The 13,875-nt window shown below is 30.9% G+C and overlaps 1 protein-coding gene across 1 annotated transcript; it reads left to right on the forward strand.

Annotated features, from left to right (window-relative positions):
• Nucleotides 1-12,322: 12,322 nt before the first annotated feature.
• LOC130973741 (malonyl-CoA:anthocyanidin 5-O-glucoside-6''-O-malonyltransferase-like) lies at nucleotides 12,323-13,875 on the forward strand. The gene has a single exon (XM_057898390.1). The coding sequence runs from the start codon at nucleotides 12,437-12,439 to the stop codon at nucleotides 13,793-13,795; it is 1,359 nt and encodes a 452-aa protein (XP_057754373.1). The 5' UTR covers nucleotides 12,323-12,436; the 3' UTR covers nucleotides 13,796-13,875.

The following is a 13,875-nucleotide window of genomic DNA, read 5'->3' on the forward strand; positions in this document are numbered from 1 at the left end:
AGGAAACAAAATTCTTTTCAATAGTTTATTTAACGTTTAGTAGAATAAAAAAAAATTTTATTAGAATAAATTTTAGTACGAGTTTAATATTTTTATTCATCGTAAAATATTTATAGAATTACTTGTAGATAAATTTTGAAAAAAATAAAAAAAACCATGATTTTTAATTTTATTTTTTAATAATATTAATTTTTTACTGTATATAATTATTCAATTAATTTTTAATCATATATAAATAAATTACTCTTAATAAGACTTTTTTTGTGTTATTTAATTATCTTTTTTAAAAATTAATTAATTATTAAAATAATTAAACTTTTCACAACAAAAATAATAAAAAAATTATGAACGAAAACCATCCTGATAATTTTTTGTATTTTTATTCATATTTTAATATAAATATAAATATAATTTAATTATATTATTTATGAAATGTGACTATAGATGTAGATAAAATTTAGTTATATTAATTATATATAGTTTCATTGTATTGTATTGCTTATAAAGTTAGATTATAATTATGACAATAGAATTATTTTTGTATTTTTATATGTGTGACTAATTGGTGGTGTTAAAACATTACTCTTAATTATAAATAAGGTTTATAATTTAAAAAATCAAAGACTCAATTAAAAAGATACGAAAAAATAATGTTAAAATTAAATCTTCTAACTCTTTAAAATAAAAATATTTGAAATTCAATTAAAAATTATTTAAAATTTAAACTCAATAAAAATTTATATTTAATGTGTTTTGTATTAAATATATTTAATAACCTATTATATCATATTGGTTGAAATTAGTTTTTATAATGTTAATTTTTTAATAACACTTTATTAAAAAAAACTATCTTTTCAAAAAATTTTAAAAACTAATTAATATTATATATATTTTGTTACATTACATCTTGTTATAAAAAATTATTTATTTCTAATGCTTATATTAAAAATAAAAATAAAATTTAAATTAGTAAATTTTAATCTATAATATAATAATAATATGGTAATTATTTTATATATTATACAAATAAAAATTAATTATTTTTTTATTTATAAAAATTTTAAGAGCTTGTTATATATATATATATATATATATATATATATATATATATATATATTTTTTGATGAATGCGATATATTTTTTTATGTATATAATCTTTTAAAAAAATTTAATAGTTAATCTATTATCTTTTTTGTTGTAGTCCAAATTAAATATTTTTTATTGTTTTTGGAAAGAAAATCTTTTGAAAAATTTAATAATATGTGATGAGGAACACCGAATAAATTATACAAAAACCAATTAAAACACAACATAGAAATATCTTTAAAAAAAGACGTTTTAAGTGTCTTTATTTGAATGGCTTCCATTTTTAAAAGAATAAGAAATGAGTAAAAGATATCTCTTGGGGATTTCCAATAAAAAAAATATGAGGAGTCAATAAAAAAAATTTATAGAGTATTAGAGATATAATCATTAGTGTTATTTTTTTTATCAGCTGAAATTTAGAAGATAAATGGTATCATAACATGATATTAAAATACTAAATTTAAAAAATTAAGAATTCAATACTTAAATTTTAGATAATATATATAAATAGTCCATTATCTCCCTAACGGCTTCTTTTCCAATATCTTTTATTCAGTTCATGCTTTCGTGAGACAACGTATCAGCCTATCATATACAATGTATCATGCATGCGTGACTTTCTAAGTTTTGTTTCTCTTGTTTATAACCATTATCATAAGCAGCACATTGCACAGTAATGATGGAATGACATGATTTGTGTGGAGATTATATATATAGAATTTTTTCCAATAAATTAAAATTATGGTGTTTGCGTAGATGATAAATTTATACGTATCAGTATAATAAAAATATAGATAAATTAAAACATAACACGTAAATTATATTTTTTATATCAATAATTAATTTTTTTTAAATAGATATTATACCAGTACTTTTACTAAATTACTTTTATAATTTAATAAAAATAAAAAATAATTTTTATTTAACATTATATAAAGACTTAAATATTCTTTTTCTTATGTTAGACAAAATTATTTATTTAAATTAATCAAAGTTAAAATTTAACTAACTTTAATTTTATAATTTTAAATTTTAAACAATTAAAAAAACAAAATACATTTAATTATTTATATACACTAACAATAATTGCTTTAATTTTATTAATGCTTTTTATAAATCTTAATCTCTCATAGTCATTTATAAAAAAAATCTAAAATACTAAAAAAAATTAAAGAAATTGTTCATCTTTTTTGGGTTTTTCTCATCAACCCTTCACCCTCTCGAAGAATGTCTCTCGGTCTCAATTCTGAGACTCAAACTCTCTCTTCTCTCTCACAGTCTCACTGCCACTAGCCCACTAGAGTCTCTCTCGACTTTCGTCTCCTTCACACTCGCCGGCGTCTCGTCTCGTCGTCGGCGTCTCCCCGCCTTCCATGGGCTTCTCATCGCCAGCGACAAAAGCAACTCGTCGGGCCGTCGGAGCTCGTCGTCTTCTGGTTTCGGGTCCCCACCGTCACTGAATCGCCGTGGATCGTGGACCATCGTGGGGTCGTCGCTCGTCGTAAAAAGTATTTGCAACTTAAAAATTATATAAGGACTAGTTTGACTAATTTTTAAAATTTGAGAGATGAAAATGACTTACATCTGGATTTTCAAGAACTATTTTGACTAATAGAAAATTTTTTTATATGTCAAGTGTCACGTGTCACTTACCTGCCACGTGGCGTGTCACGTTATCATGCCACGTGACACTTAACGTGATACGTCATCATCCAATTGACGGAAGGACTAATTTGACTAACAGTTTATTTTTCAGAGACTAATTTGATTAAAAAAATTATTCGGGGACAAAAATAAAGATCGCATGATCTTTCAGGGACGAATTTGAACATTAACCCATAGTTTATTTAATATATAATTTTAATAAATAGTCATCGTTTAAAAGATGTCAAATGATTTCTAGTTACGTGGACAACTGGACACCGGTGAGCCATATAATATTTTAATATTTTATACTTTGCCTCGTGCTAAGAACTCTCTACAATTCCGAACAGTGAACACGATATTCTTCTTCTTAAAATAACCAATTTTTTTTATATTTTAGTTTTTTTACATAATTAATGTATTTAAACAATTCTAAGAGTTAATGAATTAAAAAAAAAAATGAAAAGTGACAATTATATGAAAAATAGTGAGTATTTAAAAATATATATACTTTTCTTATCTCACAAATATTTTAAATTATGACTATATATATTAGAAAAATTAAATGGTGTGAATTATTTAAAACATCTGCTGATCCACACCTGTGGATACAATAGGTGGGAATTCCGTAGTTTTTTTTTTTTGGACATGGCCATGAGCCAAAAGACAAACTTGGCCTAGACCCAGAATTCGAACTTGCCTAAATTCAGAAAACCAACCCAAACCCGCTCATCTCACCAACCCCCAGGCCCGACCTAACCAATCTCGCCCTCTTCTTCTTCCTTCCAATGAATGCGTCGTCGCTCTGCCAACGTCACTGAACCTCCATGTGAAGATTAAGATGCTGCTGCGGACCATCCAGAGTTATATCTCCAGCTTCGATTCGCCCGCCAATCACTGTGTGCATGCCATCTTCAACCGGCGCGAATTCTCTCCCTCGCCGAAGCTCCCCTGCTGCCCTTGACAACGTCCTAAGTTTGCTAAATTCACCACCACGTTGTGACCATTGCTGCATTTCTGCCGAGAGAGCATCTGCCCATTATGAAATGAGGCTTCGTCCCCTTTGTTTTGGCTATTTGTGATATTGAATGTGTCTCTGCTGGTGAGTTTCGTCTGCCGAGTTGAAATCGGGTGCTGAAGTCGCCGATTCCCCTGAGTTGCATGGCTGTTCCAGGTTTCCGTTTCCACCCACCCAGTTAATCCTTCGTCTCTTTGATTTCCTTGAAGGTCGGTTGAAATTGAAACCTGATTGTCTTGAGTTCGATTGCGTTGATTGTTCTGAAGAATTGCGAATCCTGCTTTTGTTATGATAATATTCCTGATCTGTACAGGCGGAGTAACTGTCCATTGCCTCTGTAGCTGATATACTGCTGCCATCGCTGCCAGTTGGTGAGCTAAGGTGTTGCCTTTTCGTGGAGTCCAAGTAGCTCCCACATCCGGCGCCTCTTCCAGCAGTTGCAGAATGTCCCTGATGATTGCATCTGCTTCAGCTAAGGGCGTTCTTGCCTTGATCGCTTGAACCAAAGGTAAACAATCTGATTCAATTATGCAATTCCTTATCTGTAAATTTTTTGTGAGAATAAGAGCTTCTCTGTATGCTTGTGCTTCAGCTGCTAAAGCTGATGTTGATTTGAATTTTGATGAAGCTCCGGTTATGATTTTACCTTGCCAGTCCCTGAACACTGCTGCTGTTGTTGCGATTCCTGTCTCTCTTTGAAAAGCCGCGTCTATGTTTACTTTTATCTTGTTGCGGGGTGGAGGCCTACAGGTAATTCTCCGATTCTCTCCATTCCTATCTGCCATAGCTCTATTGTCTTTGTTGAGGTCTTTTGTTGCATTATGATATTCTGTTGCAATCTGTTCTGAGTGAATTATTGTATTTTGTGGATTGAGTTTTTTTTTGCTGGAATATGTGCTGGTTCCTAGCTTTCCAAATGCACCAACAAACAACACACCTTAATTTGCACAAAACTTTGTCTTGTTCACTTCCTGCCAGTTTCTTAATTTTGTCAATTGTGTTTATCAACCATTTTTCAAAAGATTTGACATCATGAGCCGTAGGCAGATCCAAACCATACCGCTCTCGTCCACGGGCATAATAGCAACACATGTTCTATTGTTTCATCTTGTTCATGACATATGCTGCACTTGGGAGTGAGAGCACTTTTGCGCTGATATAAATTCGCGTTCACTGGCAGAATTCCATGCGTTGCTTTCCATAGAAACATTTTAACCTTCTCCGGTACCAGTAATCTCCAAATCCTCTCCTATATCTCCTTCAAATTCTGACTTGTTGAAGTTTTGCCTAGCATTGTGACTTCCATTGTATCCTTCTCTTCCTTCGCTGCCTGATATCCTGATTTGATTGAATATTGTCCGAATTCCATAGTTTAACTTGACATTTAGTGGTGGGTTATAAGAACACTTTTAACAGGTCAAAAATTGAAGCCCTCTTTCTAATAGATAAAGAGACTAACTATTGAAAAAAAATTGAAGTTCTTTTTCTAACAGATGCAGAGACTAACTATTGAAAAGAAAAAAAAATAAAATTTTTACACATTATTTAAGAAGAGAGAGGCACAAGTGAGTGCCTCTGAACAGGAACTCTTTCGCTCCAATAATAATTTCTCATGTCACAAGTATTATAAAAATAAATATTTATATAAAATTATAATTAATTAAATAATTAAATTATAATTAATTAATTAATAATCAATTATATTAAATAGTTATATTTATACTTAATTAATAATTATATTAATTGTAAACTCCGAAAAATTAGTAAATAATTAGTCAATAAATTAAATTTTATTAAAAAAATTGAAAATATATATCTAATATTAAAATAGGAGAGAGCTCTTCAAAACGAAAATTTTGACACTAATTTCAAATAATTTGACCCAAGATTAGACCGAACGAGCCGAATCGGTCGAACCGGGTCCATAGGCCCAACTAACCCATTCCATTTAATAAGTTTCAGCCCACTCTTCTTCCCTCTGCATGCAAGCACGCTGAAACATTTTAAGGGGAAGAACGATTCCAAAGTTCCAAAAACCCTTGGCTTTGATTAAATCCATATAACTTTTGATTCGGAGTTTCGATTGTCGCACCGTTTGCGGCCACGTGTCTACAGTGATGAGCTCTACAAAGTCCGGTACCTTTCAAGGTAAAGAAATCATAATCTCATCTCCTATTCTCTCTTCTCCAATTCTAAAATATTAGAGTTTTGGTGTGGTAAGATTCTAGTTAAATTGATGTTATAGGATCAAATTGACTTGAGGAATTGGTGGGCTTTGGTTTGATTGAGGCACATACAAGGTAAGGTTCATCAACCCTAGCCAATTTCGGTTCTAGTATGTTAAATTGTGAATTTTGAGTATGTATGGTAATATATGTGAAATTAGATGTATAAGTGTATATGTTGGAGCTTAAATTGTGAGCATTGGGACTTGTGGAGGTTGGGTACTTGCCTTTGATGATTTTGGGAGATTGAGGGGCTGTGTTGGTTAGTGTTTTGCCTTGAACAACACGCGAAAATCGGCCAAGGTATGGTTTAGGTTTTGCGTATTTAATATATAATGTTCTGTGAAAACTTAGGTTAGATGACCATAGGATAAGAATGAATGTCTAAGGGTGTAAATTGCTTAGTGTCTTGTTGATAACTATGAATCAAGTTGAGTATGGATTTGTTATTTAATATTGAGAATGAAAATTTGAATGTTAAATGATGATTTAATGATGGTTGATAAATTGAGATTAATGAATGTGTATAGATGATGAATTGTTGAAGGTCTTCTTGATATGGCTGTGAAGTTATGCGTGAGAATTATTTAGAATTGAAGTATGATAGATGATAGAAGGGTGTAGAGTTGTGTTGTGGTGATATTGCATGTGTTGTAACTAATTTTGAGCATAGAAGGATTGATATTGAATGATGATTTGATGATGATTTATGTATGTATGTATGTTGAATAGGAGAAATGAGAATCTTGTTGAATTGAGAAATGGTAAGATGTGAGGTTGTTGTGGTATTGATAAGGACATATTGTGTTGATGGTTATAGGTATGGTAAGTGAATTGAGGTTGAGTTTTAAAGAAAATGGAGGTTTGGTAAATTTTGGTAAAAAAATTTATTTTTGATGAATTTTGATAGTCCATAACTTGCTCCTCAAATTTTGAATGAAAGTGAGATTTGTTTCAAATTAAAGAGGGTTTTATAAGCTTGAGAACGATATAAGGTTTGCGAAAAACCGAAATCTGTAGAGGAAGTTATGGACGCCGAAAATCTGGTGCTAAAAACTGAAATTTTTAAAGATGCAGCAGAGTCAGAATTTTCTGGTGTGTGCCCACACACACTGTTGTGCGCACGCACCCATCAATAGCAGAAACTTAACATGTGCTTACGCACGCCTTTGTGCGCACGCACACCTGGTGTTTTTCAGAAAGTGTGTGTACGCATGTCATTGTGCGCACGCATGCACCAGGATATGCTTTTTGCTAGTGGCGATTGCACAGGTGAGGCGCACGCACACCAAGTAATTCCTGGTTTTATAATCCAAACATGGTTTTAAACCTCTAAACCTCTGGTTTTTGCCCTATTAACCGTAGATTTTACTAGTAAGCTTAGTAATTGGTTGAAGTTAGGAATTTGAGATAACTTTGGGATGAAGAAAAAGGGTAAACAAGATGAATTGTGAGGGAAATGGTGTGAAAGCTAAATGAATATATGTCGCTATGGTTATGAAGAATAAATGTAAGAAAATGATGATGATAAATAGTGAGATTTTAAGATGACTGTGTGTGACCGGAATGGTCGATATGTATATGTGGCCAAAATGGTCGAGATGGCAGGGTCTGTGTGTGATTCCGCTTGCGTATTAACTTGATAATGTGTTCGGATGGCAAGATGAGGACGGAAGTTCCCTCTCTTGTCGTGATGTGGATGTGGGGAAGGTGGAAAGGTACTCTTCTTTGTATTGTTTCCCCCACATTCTTCTCTGGTTGAAAGGTGAAAAGGCACACTCCTTCAATATGAAAAGGCACTCTCCTTCGTGAAACCTCCAGGAGAAGGTGGAAAGGCACTCTCCTTCGTTTATGATCCTCCTAGAGATACGCAACCTAGAGACCAATGTCTGGATTAGCTACCAGATGTGTCAGGTTCTGGCAAAGTAACCGACACGTGAGCTCACGGCCAGTAGGATAGACATTCATCATATACATTTTGTTTGCTTGTTTGCTATGCCTTATTTGGGATTGCCTAACTGAACATATTATGATACTTGTGATAATTGCTACTTGCACTACTTGTCTCCTACCTGTGCTTGCAATTGCCTGTTTGTCTGTATTTGTAAAACCACTGGAGATGGAGGAATAGAGGAAAGGTGGTCAGGTTGGGTGTTAAGTTAAAGTTTAAGTTGAGTTTATAATTCTCTAGACACCTACCCCTTTTATGGTTTCTGTTCAGTAGTTTTAAGTTTTATAATCTGAGTGTCAGCGTTCTAAGATTGCCTCTGACATTTCCAATGCAAGACCTTATATACTATGTGTGTGGCACCTTTACCATGATGAGAACCTCTGGTTCTCATCCATTCTGTGTTGTTATTTTCAGATGCAAGTCGAGCGGCACCTCGATAGGCGTCTGGAGTTTCTGCGGCGAAGTGGTTTACTTTGGGGTCTCCTTTTGTTACTTTGATGTATATATATGTATAGTTTTTCCTCTTGGATGTAAGAATACTTTGTTTATGTACCTCTTAGAGGTTTTATTAGAGAACTAGAGTTTTGAACATGTTCTTTTGGGCTATTATTATGTATATATATGTATGCATCTGTTCTCCGGCCAGCCTTAACTTTGCAGGCTGAGTTAGGAGCTTGTTATTTTGTATTATTGACTCTCTACTCGTGTCATCTGTATATAATTATTATTGAGCTTTAGTTTTCTTCTCACGCAAGTAACCACATTCGCTTTTGATTTTGTGATTTTGTTTTACCTATTTTTCAAAGGTCCTAACATACAATATCTTTTCATTGTTATTATTATATATATTTTATTTTTAGAGGTCGTAATACCTTGCCACCTCAGCTTTATTACTTAAGCATAAGACTTTGTGTGGTAGGGTGTTATATTAATTATTAAACAATAATTAATTAAATAATTTAATCATCTATTAAAAAAATTAAATAACTTAATCATGTTTAGTTTATTAATAATTATAATCATTAATTATATTAAATAGTTATATATTTATTTAATTAATAATTTATATTATTATATTAAATTATAATTAATTAAATTTTTTTACATAAAAAAATAAATTTAATTTTTATATTTTATAAAATAATTTAACTATATTTTTTTATATTAAGTAATTTTATAAATTAGTGTAATCTCAAATTATATATTGTATATTATTTTTATATATAATTTTTTTAAATATTAATATTTTTAACGGTGAATTATTTTTAAATTTTATTATAAAAATAATAATTATATTAATTTTAATTATTTTAATTAATTAATTAAGTGAGACTACAATAGAAATTAAAGTTAGTTTCTCATAATAAAAAAAAATTTAAGTTCTTATTTATTATTTATAATAAAAAACAAATATAAAATTATTTTTTAAAATAGATGAGTCATAAATAAGGATTAAGGTAAATTTTTTACTAAAAATGGTCTAATATTATATGTTTCAATTCCACCAACAAGCCGTCCGACACCAGTAGGAATTCTAAATCTTTTGTCGTATATAAGATAGAATGAAAGAATCTTAATTATATTATTTAATTATTTTATTAATTTTTATAATTTTATTAAATTTTTAGTTAAGATTTATTTTTTAATTAATTTTTTATATTTTTTAATTTTATAATTAAGTATTTTTTATATAAAAATATTAAAATTAATAGGATATTTTTTTAAAATATACACCATAAAAAATTATTTAATTATAAATACTTATAATTTACAAAAAATATTTAATTAATTCTAATATTTTTTACATTTAAAAAAATTAATTATAAAATTAAAAATAATATAAAAATTTAACTAAAAAATATAAAAACTTAATTATAAATTTGACAAATTATAAAAATAAAAAAATAATTAAACCTATTAAAAAATATTAATATTATAAAATATTAATATTTAAATATTACATCACACATCACACATTTAAAAATTTTATCTATTTCTTAATTATTGCCAAAATTTAAATTCGAATACAACATATTAAAAAGTAACATATTTGATTACTCAACCAAACCAAAGTCCTAGTTGCGATGTTCCTTTAAATATGACATTGAAGATTGATTTCCAAAAGCATTACTCTTTTATGAAATTTTTGGTTTGTTAGTGGCTATCATGTTGTGAATAAAAAAAAAAAACACACTGTACTCGAACTGAAGCTGACAAATTGTTTTTTCTCACCATCATTGGAGTTGCAAGGGTGATTATTCTCATATATTACAACTGACACAATATGTAAAATATAATTATTGTTATTAAAAATTGATAATTTAAATTTTAGAATTTGAATGTGTATGATTAACTTTAAAATATTTTATAATTTAAATTTTTTATAAGATATAAATTAATAAAATTCAAATGACAATAGTTTGAGATGTGTTATTGGATTAAAAAATAAATTCAAATTGTACCATGCAATGCAAATCCAATCGTTTGATTAAAATTGAATTTATTTGAAAAATAAAAATTAGGTCGATAAAACAAAATAATAAAAAATTAGATTATTTTTGTTAGAAACAAGAGACTAAACTCGAGAAAGGATTTGTGTATTATTGAATGTATTCAAGTTATCTGTTCAAGTTGTTTGAAATGATACAATATAGAAGGATATTTATAGGTACTAAGAGAATCGTAATAATAAAGAGGTAATATTCTATAATAAATATTCAGATATACTAATTGATCATAATTGGTCCTAATTATATTCTAACATTCCCCCTCAAACTCAAGTGACAACTTGAGTTTGAAACTTATTTAAAACAACGAAAAAAGAGAAAAAATTGCATAAATTGATAAAACATGTGCAAACGAAACTGCCGAAAGGAAGCACAGATGGAACTGCCGCTGTCTGAAGGAAATGGGAAGTGCAGACGGAACTGCCGCTTGTCGGCACAGACGAAACTGCCGCTTGTCTGAAGAAAGTGCAGACAGAAATGCCACTATCTAAGGAAAACGCAGACAGAACTGCCACAAGGAAACACGAAACGCAAACGAAACTGCCACGAGAGAAAGCAGATGGAATTGCCACGAGAAAACGCTGACGGGACTGCCACGAGAGAACGCAGATATAACTGCAACGAGAGAAGGCAGACAGAACTGCCACGAGAGAACGCAGACAGAACTGCCACGAGAGAACGCAGACAGAACTGCCACGAGAGAATACAAGAGAACGCAGACGGAACTGTCACGAGAGAACGCAGACGTAACTGGCGAAAGAGAACAAAAACTATATGATTTCTTCATGAGAATAGGTAAACAGCAGATGACAATGGTGTTTGATCGTTCGACTCGAAAAAAACATAAAACAGAGAAAATAGGCTAGTCGGTGAGGTGAAAAAACAGCAAAGGAGTGACAAAAGGGAAAGAAGAATGTCATAGAGAAAAAAATACAAAAACTACGGTGATTTCACCGCAAGGAAAAATAACATATTCTCTTCAAAGAGGATACCATGGCTCTGATACCATGTTAGAAACAAGAGACTAAACTCGAGAAAGGATTTGTATATTATTGAATGTATTCAAGTTATCTGTTCAAGTTGTTTAGAATGATACAATATAGAAGGATATTTATAGGTACTAAGAGAATCGTAATGATAAAGAGGTATTCTATAATAAATATTCAGATATACTAATTGATCCTAATTGGTCCTAATTATATTCTAACAATTTTTATTCTTTAAATCCATCTAAACTATACTACAAATATGATTTTTAATGATATAGTGTTCTGACATTATAAACGAGATATCTGCAAATATAATTTTTTACCCGTCTTGTTTGTAAATAATATATAAACAAAAAAATTATCTTGTTGACAAAATAAATTAATATATTAATAATACTATATTTATTTTTTGAAAAAATCTTTTAATTTTAATTCTTATAAAAAATTCCAATTTTTGTTTAATATTTTTATAAAAATACTTAAATTGACACAAACTATATTTTTGCCATAAAATTGCTTGAGGATACATTGGACCACTCATATTTTTGCCACATTGCCACTAAATTCTTTGAGGATACTTTGGTACTTTTACATAATTACAAGAAATAAATTTCTATTCAGAAAAGAGATTTTTTTTTTTTTTGTATCAAAATCAATCCTGAATGTCTTATTCAAAGGAAAGTTGCCTTAGACACAAAATCCCAAATGAAAGGCTGGCATAAAAACCAATCCAATGGCCCACCTCCATTAGTGCCCACATTTTGTGTTAGTCCATTAGAAAAACAAAAATAAAACAAGTCCCTCATTAAGAATTAATTGACTCTGATTATTTTGGTATTCTTCAACTAATAAATTTGTGCAATTTAAAATAACTTTTGTTATTAAATTTATATTCTGTGTTACTCAACTAAAATTTATGTGTTTTTTTTTTTACTAAAATATATGCACCTTATAAGTATCTACATATCACATATGGTTGCTTGATCTGAAAGCAACAAGCATAACAGCAAGAAGCCATGAAAACTGTACAATTGTTCAAGGTATCTCCCTCTTCATTGGGATCACAAAATTCTTTACCTTCTTCAACTTCTCTTCCTCTAACCTTCTTTGACATACTCTGGCTAAGGTTGCCACCAGTTCAGCGAGTTTTCTTCTATGAATTCCCTCACCAACCCTCACTCTTCTATGATACCATTCTTCCCAAACTCAAACACTCTCTTTCTCTTGCACTTGCTTACTATTTCCCTCTTGCTGGAATCCTCAATTGGCCTCATGATTCCAACAAACCCATCATCACCTACAACGTTGGTGACACTCTCTCACTTATTGTAGCTGAATCTGATGCTGATTTCAACCATCTTTCAGGATCTGACCTTTGTGAAGCCTCAGAGGTTCACCATCTTGTTCCTGAATTGTCCATTTCCGATGATCAAGCCACTGTCTTGGCCTTACAAGTTACCCTTTTTCCAAACCATGGATTCTCCATTGGAATCACATCACACCATGCTGTTCTTGATGGAAAAACCTCAACATCCTTCATCAAATCTTGGGCTTATCTCTGCAACAAGTTAGGAGATTCATCATCATCACCTTGTGATTTGCCTCCTGAATTGAGTCCTTTCTTGGACAGAAAAATTGTGGAAGATCCCAAAGGACTTGAAGCAAAATATCTGAGTGATTGGTTAAAGCAAGGTGGACCCAACAACAGAAGCCTCAAGGTTTGGAATCTTCAAGGTCCACAAGATTCAATAAGGGGTTTGTTCTATTTATCTAGATCAAACATTGAAAGCCTCAGAAAATTAGTGGTGTCAAAGAAGAAAGAGACTATGAATGATCTTCACCTGTCAAGTTTTGTGATATCTCTTGCATATGCTATTGTTTGCAAAGCTAAAGCTGAGAAAGTTAACACCAATAGAGTCTATGTGGGTTTGAACGTTGATTGCAGATCAAGATTGGATCCTCCTCTTCCTCCAACTTACTTTGGAAACTGTATTGGTGGAAGATTAGCGGTTGCTGAAACAAAAGGATTGTTGGGCGAAGATGGAATAGTTGTTGCCGTTGAATCACTGAGTAATGCATTGGAGACTTTGAAGGATGGTGTGCTGAGTGGTGCAGAGAATTGGTCATCACTTTTGCATGATGGTTTGCATAGTGATGATAAGCTTATGAGTGCTGCTGGGACACCAAGGTTTGAGGTTTATGGCAATGATTTTGGGTGGGGAAAGCCAAAGAAGGTGGAGATGGTGTCTATTGATAGAACTGGTGCATTTTGTTTCTCAGATAGCAGCAATGGTGATGGTGTTGAGATTGGTTTGGTGTCCAACAAAGAATCCATGGATACCTTTGCTTCTCTCTTTCTCCAAGGACTTGCATAATTTTAAATGTTTTACTATTGTCTTCAATTCTTTCTTCTATTTATCTTCTTCATGCAATAAAATTTGTAATATGTTATTTA

Source organism: Arachis stenosperma, chromosome 4 (genome assembly GCF_014773155.1).
Source record: "Arachis stenosperma cultivar V10309 chromosome 4, arast.V10309.gnm1.PFL2, whole genome shotgun sequence".
NCBI lineage: Eukaryota > Viridiplantae > Streptophyta > Magnoliopsida > Fabales > Fabaceae > Arachis > Arachis stenosperma.